The sequence below is a fragment of the Xyrauchen texanus genome, chromosome 39, assembly GCF_025860055.1.
Source record: "Xyrauchen texanus isolate HMW12.3.18 chromosome 39, RBS_HiC_50CHRs, whole genome shotgun sequence".
NCBI classification, from domain to species: domain Eukaryota; kingdom Metazoa; phylum Chordata; class Actinopteri; order Cypriniformes; family Catostomidae; genus Xyrauchen; species Xyrauchen texanus.
The window spans coordinates 12,082,484-12,102,676 of NC_068314.1; the positions used below are offsets into that span (position 1 = coordinate 12,082,484).

Here is a 20,193-nt window from a genome sequence, read left to right on the forward strand (position 1 = left end):
TAGGCTATGTTTATGCAATGATTGCAATACTTGTACATTTTTGGTGATATTTAATGAAGGGCATACAATATCATTATGTGCAAACCACCCACCCACACAAAAAAACTGTTCACAAATTATAAGATGTTTTAACAGGCTACAATTTATGTTACAGGCCAAAGGTCCTTCAGGTGCAAGTCATCTTCCTCTTCCTGCGCATCTTCCACCCCTGACTCTTACTGCTCCTCTTCCAGCTCCTCTTCCTCTTCCAGCTCCTGCTCCTCTTCCTCTTACTGCAGCTCTTCCTCTTCCAGCTTCCTCTTCCACAATCCCATCACCTGCCTCTCCCCTTAGTCCTGCTGCTGGTGCAAGGCCATCACCCCTGGAAGAAAAGAAGATGAAAATGGAAATGCGTGTGTTAAAAAGGCAGAAAAGGGTCCTTGATGCAAAAGAGAGGCTAATACAATTAAAGTCTGAATATTACACTCTAAAGATTGCAAAAATGCAAAGGGAATAAACACACTTAAATTGAGCAAAAATGTGTCTTTTCTCATTTGTGCATATGTGAATATTTACCCAAAGTGTGTATGGACAAAGTGATCCCTGAATGCTAGTCCACATTGTTCCACTTCATCAACAAATTGGTTGTGTTCATTGTCATCATCATCAACATCATCGTCAAACTCATCACCATCTCCTGTCTGTGGTATGTTCCTTTGCCGGCACAGGTTGTGAAGAAGCGCACACACAGTGATCACTTTACTCGTCTTCTATGGACTAAGGCGGATTTCACTATGTAAAACGTGGAAACATCGCTTTAGTTGTCCAATCCCCCTTTCCACCACATTGCGTGTCTTCTTGTGTGCTCTGAAACATACACCAAGGAACAGTAAACATTATTGATTTAACCAACAACACCAAGAGCCACCACTATAATTTGTAATAAGCTTTGACATTGTGGTCATGCTATTGAATTATGGCACCTAAATAATATAGCCAACATGTGCACTTACCTATTGTAATTTAACTGTGGTCCCATTTGTGGATGGAGGTAAGGTGTAAGGAGCCACGACTTACAGGGATAGCCACTGTCCCCCACCAAGTGACATCCAGGTGGCACATGACGTCTCTCAAACAGTTGCCTCAGACCACTCTCCATCAATATCCTCGAGTCATGAGTGGATCCGGGCCACTTTGTAACAACATCGAGAATTGTGAAGTTTGCATCGAACACAATCTGGGTATTGATGGAGTGGGTTTTCTTTCTATTCACAAACACGTCCTCATCCTGGCGTGGTGCAATTATTTTAATATGTGTCCCGTCTATAGCACCGACCACTCCAGGCACACCGGGAATATCCATAAAGCTGGCTTTGTTTCTTTGGAGTTGGCGAATGTCCAAAGGAAAACTTATGAACTGTCGAATAATATGGGGTCTACAGAGTGCATTGATGGTTTGGTGGATGGATCTGCTTACCGATGGCTGGGATATCGCTAGATCGTCGGCATTGCACAACTGCATTTTCCCCGTTGCCAGGTAGCGAAGTGTTGTCAAACATTTCAATTCGGCACTGATTGGGTTGTTGCGATTAGTTGCCGCTGTTATTGCATCCCTCACAAGATCCACAACAATCAGTATTCCCTCACGGTTAAGGCGGTATCTTTGTAATAACTCCGTGTCATTGAGTGTCTCCAACACACTGCGTCGCACGGCCATTTTAAGATCCTTTGTGAATAGGTCTTAGTGAGTTAGGAGTCCTCTCGACTTATTTTAAGCTGTCCCAGACTTAGGTGCTACTTTTAGGGCTAAAATGCTTCATGAATTACTTAGTAAAAAAATTAGGTGTCCTAAAGTTAGGAGTGACATGCCCATTATTTTTAGGAGTTGCTCCTAAATTCGCCAGTTAGGAGCTACTTTTAGCCTTAAAATTCTTTGTGAATACGGCCCCTGATCGTCAGCGTTAGGTGCGTAAATATTTGTCAACCTTTGCCCCTGAATTTCTGCTAAAACTATAATAACTCTTTATCTTATATATATATAATAATTTATCTTTACTCTGTTTGAGACATTTGAATTGTAGATGTTTACTTATCAATGTAATGACTTCCCTACTCTTACTTGAGCTAGTCTAAAGAAAACATGTTGACCCCATATCTTCCCAAATTTTTCAGCTTCCTGCGGGGAAAGATGCGTTTCTTGAAGAAACACTATATCATATTTCTTACGTTTAAGAAAATAAATAACCTTCCTTCTTTTTAATGGGGGGCCCCAACCCATTTAAATTCCACGTGGAGAGGGACAATCCACTAATATTAACATTAGACATTTTCACATATGAGAAAAAATAGATTGTGTGTCAAAAATTAAATTATAAATACCACATTCCAACATTAGTGCAACAGTCAAACCCCAAGTTCCCCCTGAACCAAACAAACAGAAAAAAGAAAAATGTGTGCACGACAGCCCCAACTGGTGTCCATCCCTCTAAACTCAAACAGTCCATGTACACCTACGAGAGATTCTGCAACACCTTTGCCATCGGATTGCTCGAGTCTGGTGCATCTGTACAAATTTTGTGAGAAAGAATTACATAATAGAAAATAATCTATAAAACAAACTCCAGCCAATAGCCAGAATAAACACAAAGAACATGTAGATTAATTCACAAAACTGTATCGAAGGTGTGTTCATCCAGAAAACAAACTCCAGCCACTAGCAGAGACACAAGAAGCACACAAAGAAGAAGAAGAAGAAAAAATTGCTGTTCAGTTTCCTTGGACAGTCAAATGAATGTTCAGTGAGCCGTCTGTTCAAGTGTGCAGCAGATGACCTAATCCTTCCAATATCCTGCAAAAAATACTCCACAAAACAAACTCCAGTCAATAGTAGGCATAAACACAAGGAACATGCATATTCATCCACAACTGTCCCGAAGGAGTGTTATTCCACAAAATAAACTTCAGCCGCTAGGCGGAGCCAGAACAAAAGAAACAAGAAAGGCACCTAGCTTCCTCGGAAGGTCAAGTGAATGTTCAGTGAGTCAAGCTCACTTGGAAGGAATGTAAGAAACACACAATGAATTCCTTAGTCCATTGATTTTATGAAAGACATCACTTGTTATGGGCATGTAAATATATTGCAGCCATCCTTAGTATCTACTCACAATTTGGCTCTTGTCGAAGTCTGGGAGCAAGAACATTTTGTGATTCTTCCAAGAAAGCCTTCCTTTACTCCCTAACTCACATAACACAAGATCTTTATCGGATGGTCTACTTTAGTCGCTAGCAGATTAGCTGCTAATTCCCTCTCGATGACTCCAGATAATCGATCCACTCCTCGCTGTCCCCGAGTCTTGTAACCAACTGAGAGAATTATGACTCCATCGCAATAATCGATCGACGTATTACAGCAAGATCCTCCAAGTCTGCCACGACCTTTGCCAGAATTACAGACATGCTGGACAGCTGACATTGAATCTCTCCCGACGCACCATCCAAATTGAGTCCCTGTTCTGCAGCCCTGTCTGGGGTATCAGCTTGAGCATGTAAGTGTCTTTTAATATCTCCTAGGGATGTAACGATATTGACGATATCGCGCTATCGCGGTGGTAAACGTGTCTCGATATCGTCGTGGTTGGGTTACAATATTAAAAGGACAGGTGTCCGTCAAAAAGCAAGAGGATTAAACACAGTCCCGCGGAACAAATCATTGTTAACTACATAGACCATGATCCTTTGCGCTGCGTCGTCACAACAACCGTTGTTAAGCCAATAGGATTGCACGCTACACGCTGTCCACACAAGCTCACAGCAAGCCAGCAGGGCCGACAGCGATACTTGTAAGGATGAAAACAACAACCCCGAAGTTGAGATTGTGCCAGCCCCTGCAGCTTTTAAATCAGATGTCTGGAAACATTTTGGTTTCGATCGTGTCAAAAAACGCAAAAGGAGAGGTGGTGGTGGACAGACAATGGACTATTTTGATCTTTCTGATGAAAAACGTGAACATAAGCTAAATGATAGGTCAGTGTTTTTTAAAAGGCTTTTTGACTGACTATTTTATTTAAGTTTAAGTCATGTTCCTAAATACCAGTTTTAAAAGGCTGCTTTTATTTGCGTTATGCATAAACCTGACTTAACTTGATCTTTGTTTGCACTTAAAGGGAATTCCCTATTGTTTACAATTGTTCTAGTTGCTTCTTAACTTGAACATTGCACAGAAGAATCAGTTATGCAACCAAATATTACTATACAGAATATTGATGTTCCTGACTACAACTTGCACTTTAAAAGCACTATGTGATCAGCGTTTTATGTTGTCATGATCCATAAATACAACAATACATTGCCTGTTGACTGGCAAAAGCAGAATAAATGTCAGTATTTTTTCGCTATTATCATCACAAACACTATCGTGAGCTATTTAACAATACCGTGAGCTTTTCCACAATATCGCAATAAATATCGTACCGTGAGGTCAATATCGAAATTGTATCGTACCGTGAGATTTTGATATCGTTACATCCCTAATATCTCCAGAGCATGATGATTTTGTATTCTTTGACATGTTGACTTCATAGAACAGTTATGTAGCAGGGTGTATCGAATCTAACCTGTTTATGACATAAAAATAATTAAAAACTAGCAAAGTGCGCAGAGCTCGCCATTCACACGTCCGATCCCTGCATGGAACCACATGACTCTGGCTGTATTGTATGTTAATGAAGTGGTGCAAAGGGCAATTTGCTATTGAGAAATAGATATGTTTTAACTCAGGAATATAAACTCTGAAAATATAGTGGATTATCAAATTAAGTCCCTGACGATCAGAGTTGTTGCCTTCTTATATGAAACAAAAAGATTTGTGAGATTTTTGTTAAAGAAGGCCTATTATGCTTTTGAAGATTTTAATCTTTCCTTTATTGTGTTATATAACTGTTTGTGCATGTGAAAGGTCTGCAAATTTACAAAGTCCATGCCAAAAGATTTACTCTCTGCCACAGAAAACACTGCTCCTGAACTGCCTGAAATGCCTGGTTTGCAGTCCAGCCATTACTTCCATAGCTACATCACTATGTAACATATCTGCATAATGCCCACCTAAGGGCTACTTTGGCCCGCCCTCAAACAAAGGTAGTTATAGCCAAGGCCAGGATGAGTTCTTAATGAGTTGTCGCCATGTCGAAAGCAAAACCCCTTTGTATGGACTTCCAAAGGCAGACTAATTGAAGAAACAGTGGTTACAATTACTTTTTGCCACTCTTCCTCAGCAGTACAACCACAACACGCATGTGGTCACATCTCAAGAGTCTTTATCAGTGGGAAAGTGAGGAGGTTTACTTATAATTACAAAGTCTAATGTTACAGCCACTAGACTTTGACTGTGTGGAGTGCTTGTATGCTGCTTGTACATGCTCATTGCCAACCTGAATATAAAAAACTAATATTCTAATAAAGAGCGTTTTCTTACTCTTAATGATGGTGTTGGTGGCGTAGTGGGCTAAAGCACATAACTGTTAATCAGAAGGTCACTGGTTCGATCCCCACAGTCACCACATTGTGTCCTTGAGCAAGGCACTTAACTCCAGGTTGCTCCGGGGGGATTGTCCCTGTAATAAGTACACTGTAAGTCGCTTTGGATAAAAGCGTCTGCCAAATGCATAAATGTCAATAAAAACAGTAACCCCTACTTACCATGGCACTGCCCTCAAACATACCCACTCCAGCAATATACACACCACCCACCCATCCTTTTGTTACTCACTCCTTCACTATTTAGGAATGCTAATCTCTCCCTTAGTGGACCTGCTCTGCATGGTGGGGATGCTAGTCTCTCCCTCAGTGGACCTGCTCTGCATGGTGGGGATGCTAGTCTCTCCCTTATTTCTGATAGAGGGTGATATCATAGGAAGAGTCTGATTATTTTCATGCTGACTTCAGGCCTAAAATGCAAGCTTTAGTAATTCCAGCAGGTTGCAATATAATTGCCTTATACAGTAAGTAGGGATGGGTATCGTTAGGATTTTATCAATACTATTACTCTGATACTCCTTTTCGGTTTGTTTTTTTATCAATTATTAAATAATGTATAATAATATATTATTTTTTGTGTTTCTAGAGTATCAACATTAATGTTTACAACAGCAAAGTCACTATATAAACTTAATATCTCACTGGAAACAAATAAAAAATGTCAATACAATTATTGTATCCAATGGCTGTGAAGAAAGCAGGGAAGTATGTCATCAACAAGCTGTGCTTGATGTCAATCAAACTGCGCACATGTGGGTCAAGTGTAGGTGGACCTGTCAACGTCTTTGCTGCCTACATAGTGCCGGGGAAAACTGCAATGTTTATTTTTTTAATTTAGATTCTCATCATTGGTATCCTGTCCCACATTAACATAGCTACTCTTTGTCCCACGTTTGGTTTGTTGGGATCTGGTGACCCCTAGTACATGTGTGGAGCGCAGCTCCGAAACAGAGTAGAGAGGCTGCAGCAGCGTGATTTAAAATTACACCAAAACATTCAAAAGAACCATAATGTCGGAGCTTATCAATACTACAGTCTTTAATAATTTAGCACCGGGGCCCGTTTAGTACCGGTTTTGGTACACATCCCTACTTATATGGGCATTTATACCTATCTATTATAATGATATCTTATCTAGTTAAGTGAACGTGCTAACATTATTTAAAGGTTAAGCTAGCTAGCTGCAGTTTTATTTTCTAGTCTACACTAGCTCCTCGCTTTTGCCACGTTCAGCTTCACCTGTCATAACTAGTGCTTCATGCTTGGCAAGAAATTTGGACATCGCCTCTCTGCTTCTTTCGTTCACTTTTGCTCTCTGTTTGCTCGCATTTATTTTTTGTGCCCCTGATTTTAGCCTTTTGTGAGGCATATGACTCTCTAGTCTGTCTCTGCTTTGCACAATGCACATCATGTGTGTTCCGCACATATGATTGGCCAGGTGTTTTGACCGAACCATTTTCACAATAACAGCGGGGGGATGGGGTATCAGAATCCGATGACAAGTTGAAATGTGTTTTAATGATAAAAATGTATGTATTTATCATGTAAACACATATGCATTCTATTGTTGGTGATATACGTCAGTAAGTACATTTTTGTACTTGATCCCATTAAGGGTCAACTATAGACCTTTGCATGGGCCCCCTGGGCCTTGACCATTTCATTTACATCATCGATGTCACTATATATAATGGTAATATGCCGGCGCCTTAGAATACAAGCACAAACACATTCAATAAAGCCATATGTGAGGGCATATTGCTTATTATAACATTTTATTTAATTAAGTTATAATAATAAGGGTGTTTATTGTCATCTGTGTTTCATTCAGTAATCTTACAATATATCCTACATTAAAGTTTTGCACCTAAAGCACCCAATACTGACACTGATATACAAACGTTCTACACATGTTTAAAGCATAAAAAGTGATTAAACTAGTCTTAATCAACTCAGAAACCATGATCCATCACTACTTCAGATATACAGTATTCTGCATGTACAATACTCAATAGTAAAATATGTTTACATCTCTCCAATGAAACGTTTTGTTCCCTCATTCTGGTCCTCGGTTCACACATGCTCATCAGCTGCTTACTGATAAGCAGTTCTCAGAATTATGTCCGAAAGAGGCAAGTTCTCATTTCAGTGTACTGGTGACTCGCAAACTGCTGTGATCGACTCAAAGTACTGTTGACTTGAGAGCTGTAGACTGGATCATCTTCATACATTGATAAAATGGTGACTCAAGAGCTGCTCTCCTTGGATCAGTGTACTGTTGACTGGAGAACTGCTGTCCGCGGATCAGTGTACTATTGACTCGAGAACTGCTGTGATCGACTCAATGTACTGTTGACTCAAGTGCTACTGTCCTTGGATCAGTGTACTGTTGACTCAAGAACTGCTGTGAACGACTCAATGTACTGTTGACTTGAGAGCTGTAGACTGGATCATCTTCATACGTTGATAAAATGGTATTACAATCAAGCCGTATTTCCAGTATATTTAATTTGTTACTCTCTCAGCAAAATACACCAGAAAAATACATTTCGCCCCTTAATCACACACATGCTCAAAGTCAGCAGATCAGATGGACACCTCAGTTCAGTGTACAGTTGACTTGAGAACTGTTACGAGCAACTCATTGTTCTGTTGACTCAAGCATTCAGCCCGATTTGTGAACTAGTTGGAGCAGTTAATTGCAAAGAAGAGTTTTCACGAGTTCTAGGATCATATTAGTCCCGGTTATCAGCTCATTTCAATTTGGAGTGTCAGGCACATCTGAAAGACAGTTTAAGATAGAGTAACTTGTGGATCAGTGTTGACTCATTTCAAATGATTCAGTCAGATTTGGTGAACCTGTTCATCTCGTTCACTAAAACGAAATGGTTCAAAAGAACGATTCGTTCACGAACTGGAAATCACTAGTTCTCACAAGACAACAAACACCCAAAAGACCTGAGCTCACATCGCTAAGACAATAAGGCAATATATATTCTCAAACTAGACGAAACAATGCTTAGCAACACTAAACAAAGTGTTGCCACACATTCTCACACAAAACAAAAAGAGACAGGACACTTGTGTGAGAGTTCGGCCACACACGATACCGAAGTGACCGAACCTCAGCACAACATGAAGATGCTCGCGACCAAGGCGCAAAGCATGCCAACACAAAAGACAGTCACAAAGACAAACATAAGTTATTGACGCGAGTGCATGCAGCCAGATGACACAATCGCAATGCACCCACATCAACAACAGACAGACCAGGAGTATGGATATTTGGGTCCCGACACAGGCCGGAACCAAACTAGACAGGAAATCAGGACTCAGACACCATACTCCAGACATGAAACTAAACAGACAGAAGAGTGCGTGGCTTGGAATAAAACAGAGACTCACACAAAGACAGACATGTGTGGACAATGCCATGGTGTAATTTCAATTTAGAAATATTTTTGGTTAAATTTTTTGTGTTTTACATTAAATTTTTTCAAATTCAAAATCGACCGATAGAAGTGAAGTGCATGCTTAAACAATTACTGTTAACACTAGCCATGATTTTTATGTCAGTAGATGAAAGCGCATTAATAATACTCCCATTCTCTATAATTCAACAGTGTCTACATCCAAATTCTGATGAGAATCACACTTTCCATGTATATAAAATGAGCATGTCACTGTCATAGAAATTTGCCTGACAATCATCAAGGACAGTTAATGCACAAAAGAATGTAATTTTTCATTACATACGGTCCATTTATGCATTTAATCAACCTCTTAGGAATGCTGTTTTTGTTTATATCGCTGGTGCTTGAGGGAATGGACTATATAATAGCCTCTGAATTAAATTGCACTTTATCCAGCTCATTTGCACGTTGCACTGGCGATTACGTCAAACCCACTTGTGCCTAGACTTAGTGCATGCTTGCGCGGAAATATCAAAACTTCATGGCCATGACCATTGACTTTGCACTTATGACTTATAGCATAGTGCTGCGCTTAACACTAGCACTCCAAAAATAGGGCCCTCAGTTTGCAAAATGTAGAGATAGTATCATTAATTATATGAGTCTAAAATCTTAAATCACAAGTTGATTTAAAGATATCACAGAGAGCTCATCTGTGTATAGGAGCATAATTATCAGCAAAAAAAAAAAACATTTTTAAACACTGCTACCATTTATTGATTTGATCAATCAATACTTATTTACATCAGCCTCCCAAGAAATTTACCTGATGGACCACAACTTTATTTATCTGTATCTCTATTTCTTAATCAGTCTTGTCTGTGAATTTATTCAATTTTCTAGAAGTATTGAATAAGTTTAAATATTATTATTAATATCTGGTGCGTTTTTAGGGTCATGTAGGTTGTTTCGTTTTTGGTCTTCAGACAGTGATGATAGACCACAACCAGTCATTTTAGTTGCATACAGTACTGTTAGGGTAAAGTGAATGTATTCCCTCCTATACATTTTAAATGACCCCCTATGTAATTCATCCTGGTGCAGACACTGTGCTCCATGGACATTGCATGGACATTGCACCAAGAAAATGGAGCTCACACATTCTCACACGCCCAACAACACTTACCACTTTGGCCACTGGGGCCATTGTTTTGCATTTCGGTAAGCACAGACCAATTTTAGATTAAAAAAATTCCACCCACTGTTTACGATTTCACTGTGAGATCAGTCTGATCCAGCAGAATCTAATAATATTCAATGGCTTCAAAAGTTTAAGTCCACAAGTACAAATGCATTCAGCATTTTCTAATGTATTTTTCAAAATTACAGGATTTTTTTTTTTCATTTCTAATTACATTATCAGCAGAATAATTTGAGTGTAAAGCTTTTATTGAAAACAATTAACAATAGCAGTTGATAATGACTCACTTTAAAGCTAATAAAAAATAAAAATAAAAAGTAGTCTATGCAACTGGTGCATTATATAACAAGTCTTCTGAATTAATACAATCCCTTTGTGTGATGAACATACCAAAGGGGTATCTGTTTTAGGACAGCACATCACTGACATAACTAGATAAATATTATCCACGCCATCCTAGTTTGATTTAAGAATGTGCCAAAGAGCATCTTTTGTGCTTCAATGAAAGTAAGGACATCAGACTTTTTGTGTCAAGGAGTTAACATGGTCAATGCAATATATTTGGTTACCTTTTGATTAGTGACATCAAAATAGAGCAGAATCTTAAATATTTCTAATACATTTTAAATCATTTTGTTTAAAATCTCAACTTTTTTTTTTTTACTTAAAGGTTTAAATGTGGACCTGTGACTTTTGAAAAGGGACTAAAAACAAAATGATTTTCATTTCGTTTTGTTCTGAGCAAGTACAATATTTGTTTCATTCTGGTTCACAAGTACCACAGCCTCCTTTCCAAATGGTAACCAGTTAGAACAAAATAAAAGAACGGTTAATAACATTCTTTTAAAAATGACAGTAATCTAAGCTAAGGGGTGGGGTGGGTGAAATACCAGTTGCTGTGTTACCAGATCTCCCAAGAAAAAGAAGCCACCTAGTCTGGAAAATGTATATGTATAAATAAGAAATGATATTTTTTCCTGTTTGGTGAAGTTATCAGTGTAGAAATCTTAACAAGCATACAGTTAATTAAGTATCATTTTAAATACAAATCTGCTTCTCAGTCAAAACCTGGCAGCATCAAATATGTTAATGCATCATATCTAACAATAATTCAGTGAAGACTTGGAAATAATGGAGAAATGTACTTTTTACCTCTAATAATGTTTTCCTTGTATTTGGATCAGTGGTGCATGTATATGTAGTAATTATACATAGTTGTCAAAAAGGTCTTCATTCACAGAATGTGATAGCTACAAATGGAAATTGGGCAAAGAAATGTATGATGGAGCAGTTTCCTTAAAGATCCAAACACACTTAATTTTTTTCAGGCTGCATGAAGTGGTGTAGTTCCAAAAATGTACTGTGATAATCCCTTTGCTCTTTGGTTACCTGAAAAAATTGTCAGAATGAAATGAACGGGTTATAACCGGTTACCAGCATTAAAAACGTTTTCACTCTGGAACAACTGAAAATCATTTTGTTCCCATTTTGGTTACATTCGGTTTTCGTTTTTGTTCCTTGAATAATTTTTAGTCCCTGCTTTTGAACACCAAAAATATGGTAGCAAAGTTGTCCTGAACATACATGGACATTTGTGCTTCATAAATATTTGGTTGTATGAACTGTGAATGTTTGTGGATGGAATCATTGATGTATAACTATGTCTAACCTTCTTTAGACATGCCAACCTCAAGGCACTTCTGCAGCCGGCAATACTGACAGCGGTTTCGCGTCACCTTGTTGATCTGGCAGTTCTTATCTCTGTGACAGGTGTACACCATGTTCTTCTGGATACTGCGACGGAAAAACCCCTAATTGAAAAGACATAAAGAGAGAAAGACAGAGAAAGCGTATATGTAAAATAAAAATGAATATATATATATATATATATATATATATATATATATATATATATATATATATAGGTACTGTTAGTACAGGAAAGTTAACAAACACAATGTCCTCTTTATAAACATAATTTATCAATAAAATATTTTATGCATGCCACACATATGCTCAATAACGGAGAATTGAGACTAATATTTGCAACAACATTCTCTGGAATATGAGGTTTTGTAGTCAAGACCACCTAAACCGAGAACAAGACCAGAGTGAATCAAGACCAAGGCAGGGCGAGACAGAGTCAAGACCAAGACCAAGACCAGACCAGTGCGAGTCCCACACTGCATGACACACTTAAGATACAATGTGGAACATGCAAATTAGGCACTCTATCTGAAAGATCCACATTCCCATAAACACACCCACAGAAAACAAATGAAGATTCCTCTTCACTCACCTCTTTTATTGCCATATATATATATATATATATATATATATATATATATATACACTCACCTAAAGGATTATTAGGAACACCTGTTCAATTTCTCATTAATGCAATTATCTAATCAACCAATCACATGGCAGTTGCTTCAATGCATTTAGGGGTGTGGTCCTGGTCAAGACAATCTCCTGAACTCCAAACTGAATGTCAGAATGGGAAAGAAAGGTGATTTAAGCCATTTTGAGCATGGCATGGTTGTTGGTGCCAGACGGGCCGGTCTGAGTATTTCACAATCTGCTCAGTTACTGGGATTTTCACGCAAAACCATTTCTAGGGTTTACAAAGAATGGTGTGAAAAGGAAAAACATCCAGTAGGCAGCAGTCCTGTGGGCTGAAAATGCCTTGTTGATGCTAGAGGTCAGAGGAGAATGGGCCGACTGATTCAAGCTGATAGAAGAGCAACTTTGCCTGAAATAACCACTTGTTACAACCGAGGTATGCAGCAAAGCATTTGTGAAGCCACAACACGCACAACCTTGAGGCGGATGGGCTACAACAGCAGAAGACCCCACCGGGTACCACTCATCTCCACTACAAATAGGAAAAAGAGGCTACAATTTGCAAGAGCTCACCAAAATTGGACAGTTGAAGACTGGAAAAATGTTGCCTGGTCTGATGAGTCTCGATTTCTGTTGAGAAATTCAGATGGTAGAGTCAGAATTTGGCATAAACAGAATGAGAACATGGATCCATCATGCCTTGTTACCACTGTGCAGGCTGGTGGTGGTGGTGTAATGGTGTGGGGGATGTTTTCTTGGCACACTTTAGGCCCCTTAGTGCCAACTGGGCATCGTTTAAATGCCACGGCCTACCTGAGCATTGTGTCTGACCATGTCCATCCCTTTATGGCCACCATGTACCCATCCTCTGATGGCTCCTTCCAGCAGGATAATGCACCATGTCACAAAGCTCGAATCATTTCAAATTGGTTTCTTGAACATGACAATGAGTTCACTGAACTAAAATGGCCCCCACAGTCACCAGATCTCAACCCAATAGAGCATCTTTGGGATGTGGTGGAAAGGGAGCTTCGTGCCCTGGATGTGCATCCCACAAATCTCCATCAACTGCAAGATGCTATCCAATCAATATGGGCCAACATTTCTATAGAATGCTTTCAGCACCTTGTTGAATCAATGCCACGTAGAATTAAGGCAGTTCTGAAGGCGAAAGGGGGTCAAACACAGTATTAGTATGTTGTTCCTAATAATCCTTTAGGTGAGTGTATATGTGTGTGTGTGTGTGTATACCATGAGAAATAATGATTTGATAAAATTATCAAAATGCATTGCAGAGATGAATTGTATGTGTGTGAATTGTTCTTACAACCAAACACTAAGGAGCTGAAATCAAATTAACCATCTTTATTCAACACTCTTTTTCAAAGTTTTACCATCCATCTAAAAAAATAAAATTTTTGTGCAAGCATCTCATCAAGTTTTCTGAACAACTCTTCCCCTAGAAACCATCATTAAGTAGAGAATATATCAAACAATTGTTCAATACTTGACTTTTCTCTCTTTTCTTAAACAATATAGTAACTTTCTGAGTTGAATGGAATGCAGCAAGAGGCATATTGCTAACGTTAGCTAGCTAGCTTTGCTAGCATCACTTACACTTAGCTTATCTTTCTTTATGCTTCCTTTATAAGTGCCGATAAAAGTTTGACTTGGTCCCAACCATCTCGGTAAGCATTGCATTGCAGAATTTACATAATGCTGTGTGTTTTCTTTTGGACACTATTTGCTGATGAACTCTTTGTGGTTTACGTCAGTGTTTCCCAAAAAATGTTCTGCCACGGCACACTTTTTACAATTAAAAAATCCCATAGTACACCACTATCCCACATAACCATCGTCGATAATTTTCCTTTTCAAGAACGTGTCTATTTTTTCTGTCTGTCTTAGTAATGTGAACTCGTAATGTTTGAAATTCAGCTATGCAAAAAATGCAAGTAACATATGTACGCTGTATAATGAGGTCACAGATGCCAAGAGCGCTAACTGGATAATGAAAAACCATTTTCAAATTTGTAGATTTGTTCTTGCAAATTAAGTCTTGCAATGGCACAGCAAATATATTTCCCATCTGTCACTCACTCAACGTTGTGTCGAATGAAGCGATACTTGGGGTCTTTCTTGAAGCCCTCGGGTACCTATGAACTTGAGAAAAGGCCAATGAGAAATTGGCAGACAGAATTTGCATGTCCCTCCCCCAGACATAAAGGCATAAAAGGAGGGAATCGTGCATCTGTCCATTCAGATTTCTTCTTCGGAGCAGAGCGGTTTTGCGATTAGCGAGCTGAGATCACTTCTCTTCCTTGCCTTCCTCTCTACCTTGCCCCTGGGTGCTTCGACAGCGCTTCTGAAACAGTTTATTTTCCTCACAAAAAGAGTTTCTAAGCAGGCATTGAGCATCCTTTTCATATCTCTCCACTCCTGACAGTCATAGACACAGCCTCATGTGTCTGGTCCACGATCACACTGAGGCGGCGTTTGTGGATAGTTCTTGTTCTCACTACGAGAACTTAACCAAGGCAAAGTTGCGGTCACGGCTTTCCTTCCTAAAAAGGAACGCCACTCCAGCCGCCCCCCCCGTGTCGCTCCTTCTTCCACGGGATTGAGGATGCCCTCCATGTTCTGTAGGATGACATTGTCACTAACCGCCAAAGCCTACAGCGCCACAGGACAGGCCGCATCCGCCCTGCATGCCATGGCCCTCCTGCAAGTCCACCAGGCCAAGGTACTTAAAGATCTGCACTTGGGTAGTCCTGACCCCGATGTGCAGCAGGAACTGGCTCTGCGACAGATCTCGCCCTCCGGCCATGAAGGTCACAGCGCAGGCTCTCGGGCAGGCGATGGCCAGCCTCGTGGTCCAGGAACATCACCTGTGGCTGAACCTGGTCGAGATGCGAGAGGTCGACAAAGCCCGCTTTCTCACCGCCCCCGTCTCCCAGCTCGGCCTATTCGGCAACACCGTCGACGACTTCGCCCAGTTTTTGGCGGTGAAGAAACAGACTGAGGCTATCTCTCACATCATGCCTCGCCAACGTTCCAGAGAGAGCTGTGCTCCGTCTGCTCGCCGAGGGCGTCCCCCTGCAACCTCCAAATGTCAGGCAGCTCTGCCTCAACCTGGGCCCAGCTCTCAGCCCCAGCCTTAAGTGCCCCGCAGGAAGTGCATGCCCCCCTCATCTCTCGGACGTCCTAGAGCACCCGGAATGCTCCCAAGCATTCCTGAGATGGAGGGGCCGGGAGGAGAATCCTCATTTTCCTTTTTTTATTCTGCCAATCCACATTCTCAATAAAAGAGCTACTTTCTCATTCCCTGGGTCATCTGACCCGCAAATGCCGTTTTCGCCTCCGGACCCACGACTGCTGTCCCCCGGCTGGCCGGTTCTGACGTGTCCAGAGGACGCCTACACAGGACCTCCTCCTCAGTCACTAACCTGGCCCATGCCGGGTGTGTGGAGGGAGGTAAGTACTTTGAGTCTTTTCTCAGCACCAAAGCCTCAGGACGTGCTTTAGCCTCCCGGCACAACAATACCTGCTCCTCCCCGCTGCGAAGCCCCGTCAGGTACATCGAAAATGATTGTCCCCTTAATGCACCTCATGCGGAGCTTGGACAAGTGGCTTTCACTTTCCGTCACACTGGTTGGCCAGGACCATCCGACTTGGCAATGCGATTAAGTTCGCCAGGCCCCCGCCTCCTTTCGCCGGTATCTGCTTTACCTCGGTGCACGGCGAAGATACCAGCACCCTACGTGCGGAGATCATGACCCTCTATTACCCAAAGACGTGATAGAGCCTGTACCTCCAGCCGAGATGAAGAAGGGTTTCTACAGCCCTTACTTCATCGTACCCAAAAAAGGCAGTGGCTTGCGACCGATCCTGGACCTGCGAGTTCTCAACCGGGCCTTGCACAAACTCCCGTTCAAGATGCTCATGCAGAAACACATTCTAATATGCGTCTTACATCAGGATTGGTTCGCAGCGGTAGACCTGATGGACGCGTACTTCCACGTCTCTATCTTGCCTCGATATCAACCCTTCCAACGTTCTTATCATGCAGACTTGGTTCTCAGATCTCACGCTCCTCACGACAGCACCTCCCTGTAAAATTCCCCTGAGGAAGAACTTTCTTTCTCAGGGATGGGGCACCCTCTGGCATCTGCGCCCAGACCTCTGAAACCTCCATGTCTCGCCCCTGGACGGGATGCAGAAGATCTAATTGGCCTACCACCTGCTGTCGTAGATACAATCAACCAAGCCAGAGCTCCCTCTACCAGGCAGCTTTACGCCCTGAAGTGGCATTTGTTTGCTAATTGGTGTTCTTCCCGATCTGAAGACCTGCAGAGATGCACAGTCGGTTCAGTGCTCTCATTTCTGCAGGAGAGGCTGGAGGGGAGGCTGTCCCCCTCCACCTTGAAGGTTTATGTAGCCGCAATATCGGCTCACAACAACGCAGTGGACAGAAAGTCCTTAGGGAAGCACGACCTGTTCATCAGGTTCCTTAGAGGCACCCGGAGGCTGAACCCTCCCAGGCCATGCCTGTTCCCCTCATGGGATCTCCCCGTGGTCCTCTCAGGCCTCCCAAGTCCCCCCTTCGAGCCGCTAGAATCAGTCGAGCTCAGAGCCCTCTCCTTGAAGACGGCCCTCCTGATCGTGGTCACTTCTATCAAGAGGGTTGGGGACCTGCAAGCATTCTCTGTCAGTGACACTTGCCTGGAGTTCGGTCTGGCAGACACCCATGTCGTCCTAAGACCTGACCGGGTTATGTGACCAAGGTTCCTACGACCCCCTTCAGGGACTAGGTAGTGTACCTGCCAGCACTGCCAGGGAGGAGGCAGACCCATTGTTTTGATCGCCGTGTCCGGTGCGTGCTTTGCAAACCTATGTGGACTGCACACAGAGCTTTAGATGTTCTGAGCAGCTCTTTGTCTGCTTTGGTGGACAGTGGAAAGGGAACGCTGTCTCCAAACAGAGGCTAGCCCACTGGTTGTTTAATGCCATCACCTTGGCCTATCAGACCCAGGCCATGCACACCCCGTTGCAGCTTCAAGCACACTTGGCGAGAAGTGAGGCATCCTCGTGGGCACTGGGCCTCCCTAGCAGACATCTGCAGAGCGGCGTGCTGGGAAACACCCAATACCTTTATGAGATTCTACAATCTCAGGGTTGAGTCAGTTTTGTCTGGTGTTCTCTCAGGTCCGAGCACGTAGAACTCGGGAATACGGAACAACTGGCCGGGTGTTCCGCTTGCACATAGCGTCCTTCCCATCCACTGAGGCGATCATGTGCACTCTTTCTCCCAGGAGCATCCACTAAACTCGCACTCCCTAGATGTCTTTTCTCCCTAGCCATCTGGTCCATGAATTCAGTGGAGGAATTACCGACCAGACCCACTATCGGTACTAACTACTCTGAACTGGATTAATCCCCCTGCCAGCAGACCCGCGTGTCCCTGTTTGTGGGCATGTGAGGAGTTGCAAATGGTATTTATGTATTTTGAAGAATTTTATAATTTTCCATAGCACACCTGACAATCTTTAATGGCACACTAGTGGGCACAGCGGTTGGGAAACACAGGTTTAGGTAGCCAAGATTTGTCTGATATCTCTCAGAGAGCCACAGATTCTTCTCCTGTCTCTCGCATTCACTTTCTTGGAGTGTGTTGTGAAGGGGGCGGGGAGGGGTGACAGCCGTTAACAGTAACAAAAATGTTAAATTAGAAATGAGTCAAGTTATTTCTTGCATTTGAAGCAAGAATTTTCACATCCAATCACAGTAATGATGTTAACAAATAAATCAGACAATGCACTGGCAATTTAGTGATATCCCCGCAGTTGTGGTCTTGACCGGTCTTGAAATAAAATCCTGAGTCCTCTTTGTCTGAGACCAAGGCAAGACTGATTAAAAAAGCGGTTGATTATGAGACCTTCAAAAAGTGGTCTCGAGACCGGTTTTGAGACCAAGACCAATCTCAAGTACGACAACACTGATGCACACCAAACATAAGGAATGCGCATAGACAATGACAGACATAATAATGATAAAAAAACACATTAAAGTCATCTTATTTGTCACATATAATTACATGCAGAAGGTACTTTTTTAGTTTCATATAGTAATTGAGAATATAATAATATTAAATTAGCTTATATAATCTTAAAGGAACTGGTGACCATTTACAAGACCTGTACATGCTGATTATAGCCTACCGCTTAAATTGTAATCTAAAATCTGAATTATATAGCCTATCATTCATTTTACTCAAGAATTTTACTGCATTAGTAATTCTAAAGAACAGCATGGCAACATGACTTAAAGTTTGTAGGTAAATTATATTTTATATGTGTACAGGGGACATTTATGGTATAATGCATTTGCCCTCCTACAAGCACAACCGGCCCCACCCTGCCTCCCCAGTCAAAATGGTCTAGAATGGCCCCTTGCTTAGGGCATTGTTTAAATAAAGTTATTAAATCTCTAAACTTTAATAGAGGAATCAGCTGAGGGTTATATTGAGTGCAATAGTCCAAGTCAAAACAACTTACACTTGACAGAAACACTAGGTGGCAGCATTCTGATCTAACATATTCAAAGCACCACCCTTGCTTTTTTCCTTGGGCTGTAACTGCAATGTAATTATCATGTAACTACAATGTAATACTATGCAATTGTACTCTCACGTGGTCATGCTTTTAGTTTGATTTCTGCATGTGTGTGTTTATGTATTTGTGTACCTTGCAGCCCTCACAGGAGCTGACTCCATAGTGATAGCCAGAAGATTTGTCCTGGCACACAAAGCAGGGTTTATAAATGCGTGGAGGAAGAGGTGGAGAGGGAGAACTGGGCACCATCTCCTCTGAGCTTGTGCTCTGGGTCTCTACCACTGCAGAAAGAGGGAAAAAAAAAGTCAGAGAGAGAGAGAGAGAGAGAGAGAGAGAGAGAGAGAGAGAGAGAGATTTAGTGGTGTTAAGTATCTTTACTACAATTGTTCTCACTCAGGATTAGGGATTTTTCAAACCCCCTAACCTTAGGTTTGTGCAAAAGACATGGATGATACGATAGATCATGTGGCTTGTTGGGGAAACTTGTACTAATACCTTTTGAAGTCATCAGACTTAATTTTACCTGGCAGACAATTAGATGGGCAAAAAAGTCCCCTAGACTTCATTGAAGGAAGGACCCGAGTCAAATAGTGCCCAGAATATCTTAGAGACTTTTTTGACATGGGCCTGTTAGAAGCCACCTAGCAACCACCCAGAACACTGTTGCAACAACCTGCAACAACCTTGACACATAGCCACCACCCACAATACCGTAGCAACTGTTCAGTAACATGCTTAAAATCAATGTGAACACTGTAAAAAGTGGTAACCTGCAATTGTTACCTCAAAGAGATATTTAGACCTCGTCCCTTAAAAAATTGTTTTGTTGGTGTAACCTAATGTATTCAGGATGATTTAGAGATGTTAAATAATATTTTTTACTTGAATAAAGCAAGTTAATTTTTAGACAGATTTTATTTGCCAGATTTTTAGCACCTGTGGGAAAGCCATGATTGTTGACTACCTCAAATAAGCTAAATTAATGCACCTATGTAATTTAAGATTTTATTTAATTATATTACACTGCTCCATCAAAATCATGAGTTGAGCTGGGACTTTAGATATGGAAAACTAGAATACATAACAAAAAAGACATATTCAAAGAAAAAAA

At 41.3% G+C, this 20,193-nt stretch overlaps 1 protein-coding gene across 1 annotated transcript in view; it reads right to left on the reverse strand.

Moving 5' to 3' along the window:
* Nucleotides 1-20,193, reverse strand: part of rargb (retinoic acid receptor, gamma b) — a 101,535-nt gene that overhangs the window by 48,140 nt on the left and 33,202 nt on the right. The window contains exons 2-3 of the mRNA XM_052111012.1: nucleotides 19,215-19,363; nucleotides 11,795-11,936 (exon numbers count right to left, since the gene is read on the reverse strand). Of these exons, the coding sequence (XP_051966972.1) occupies nucleotides 11,795-11,936; nucleotides 19,215-19,363 (291 nt within the window). The remainder of the gene's footprint in view (nucleotides 1-11,794; nucleotides 11,937-19,214; nucleotides 19,364-20,193) is intronic.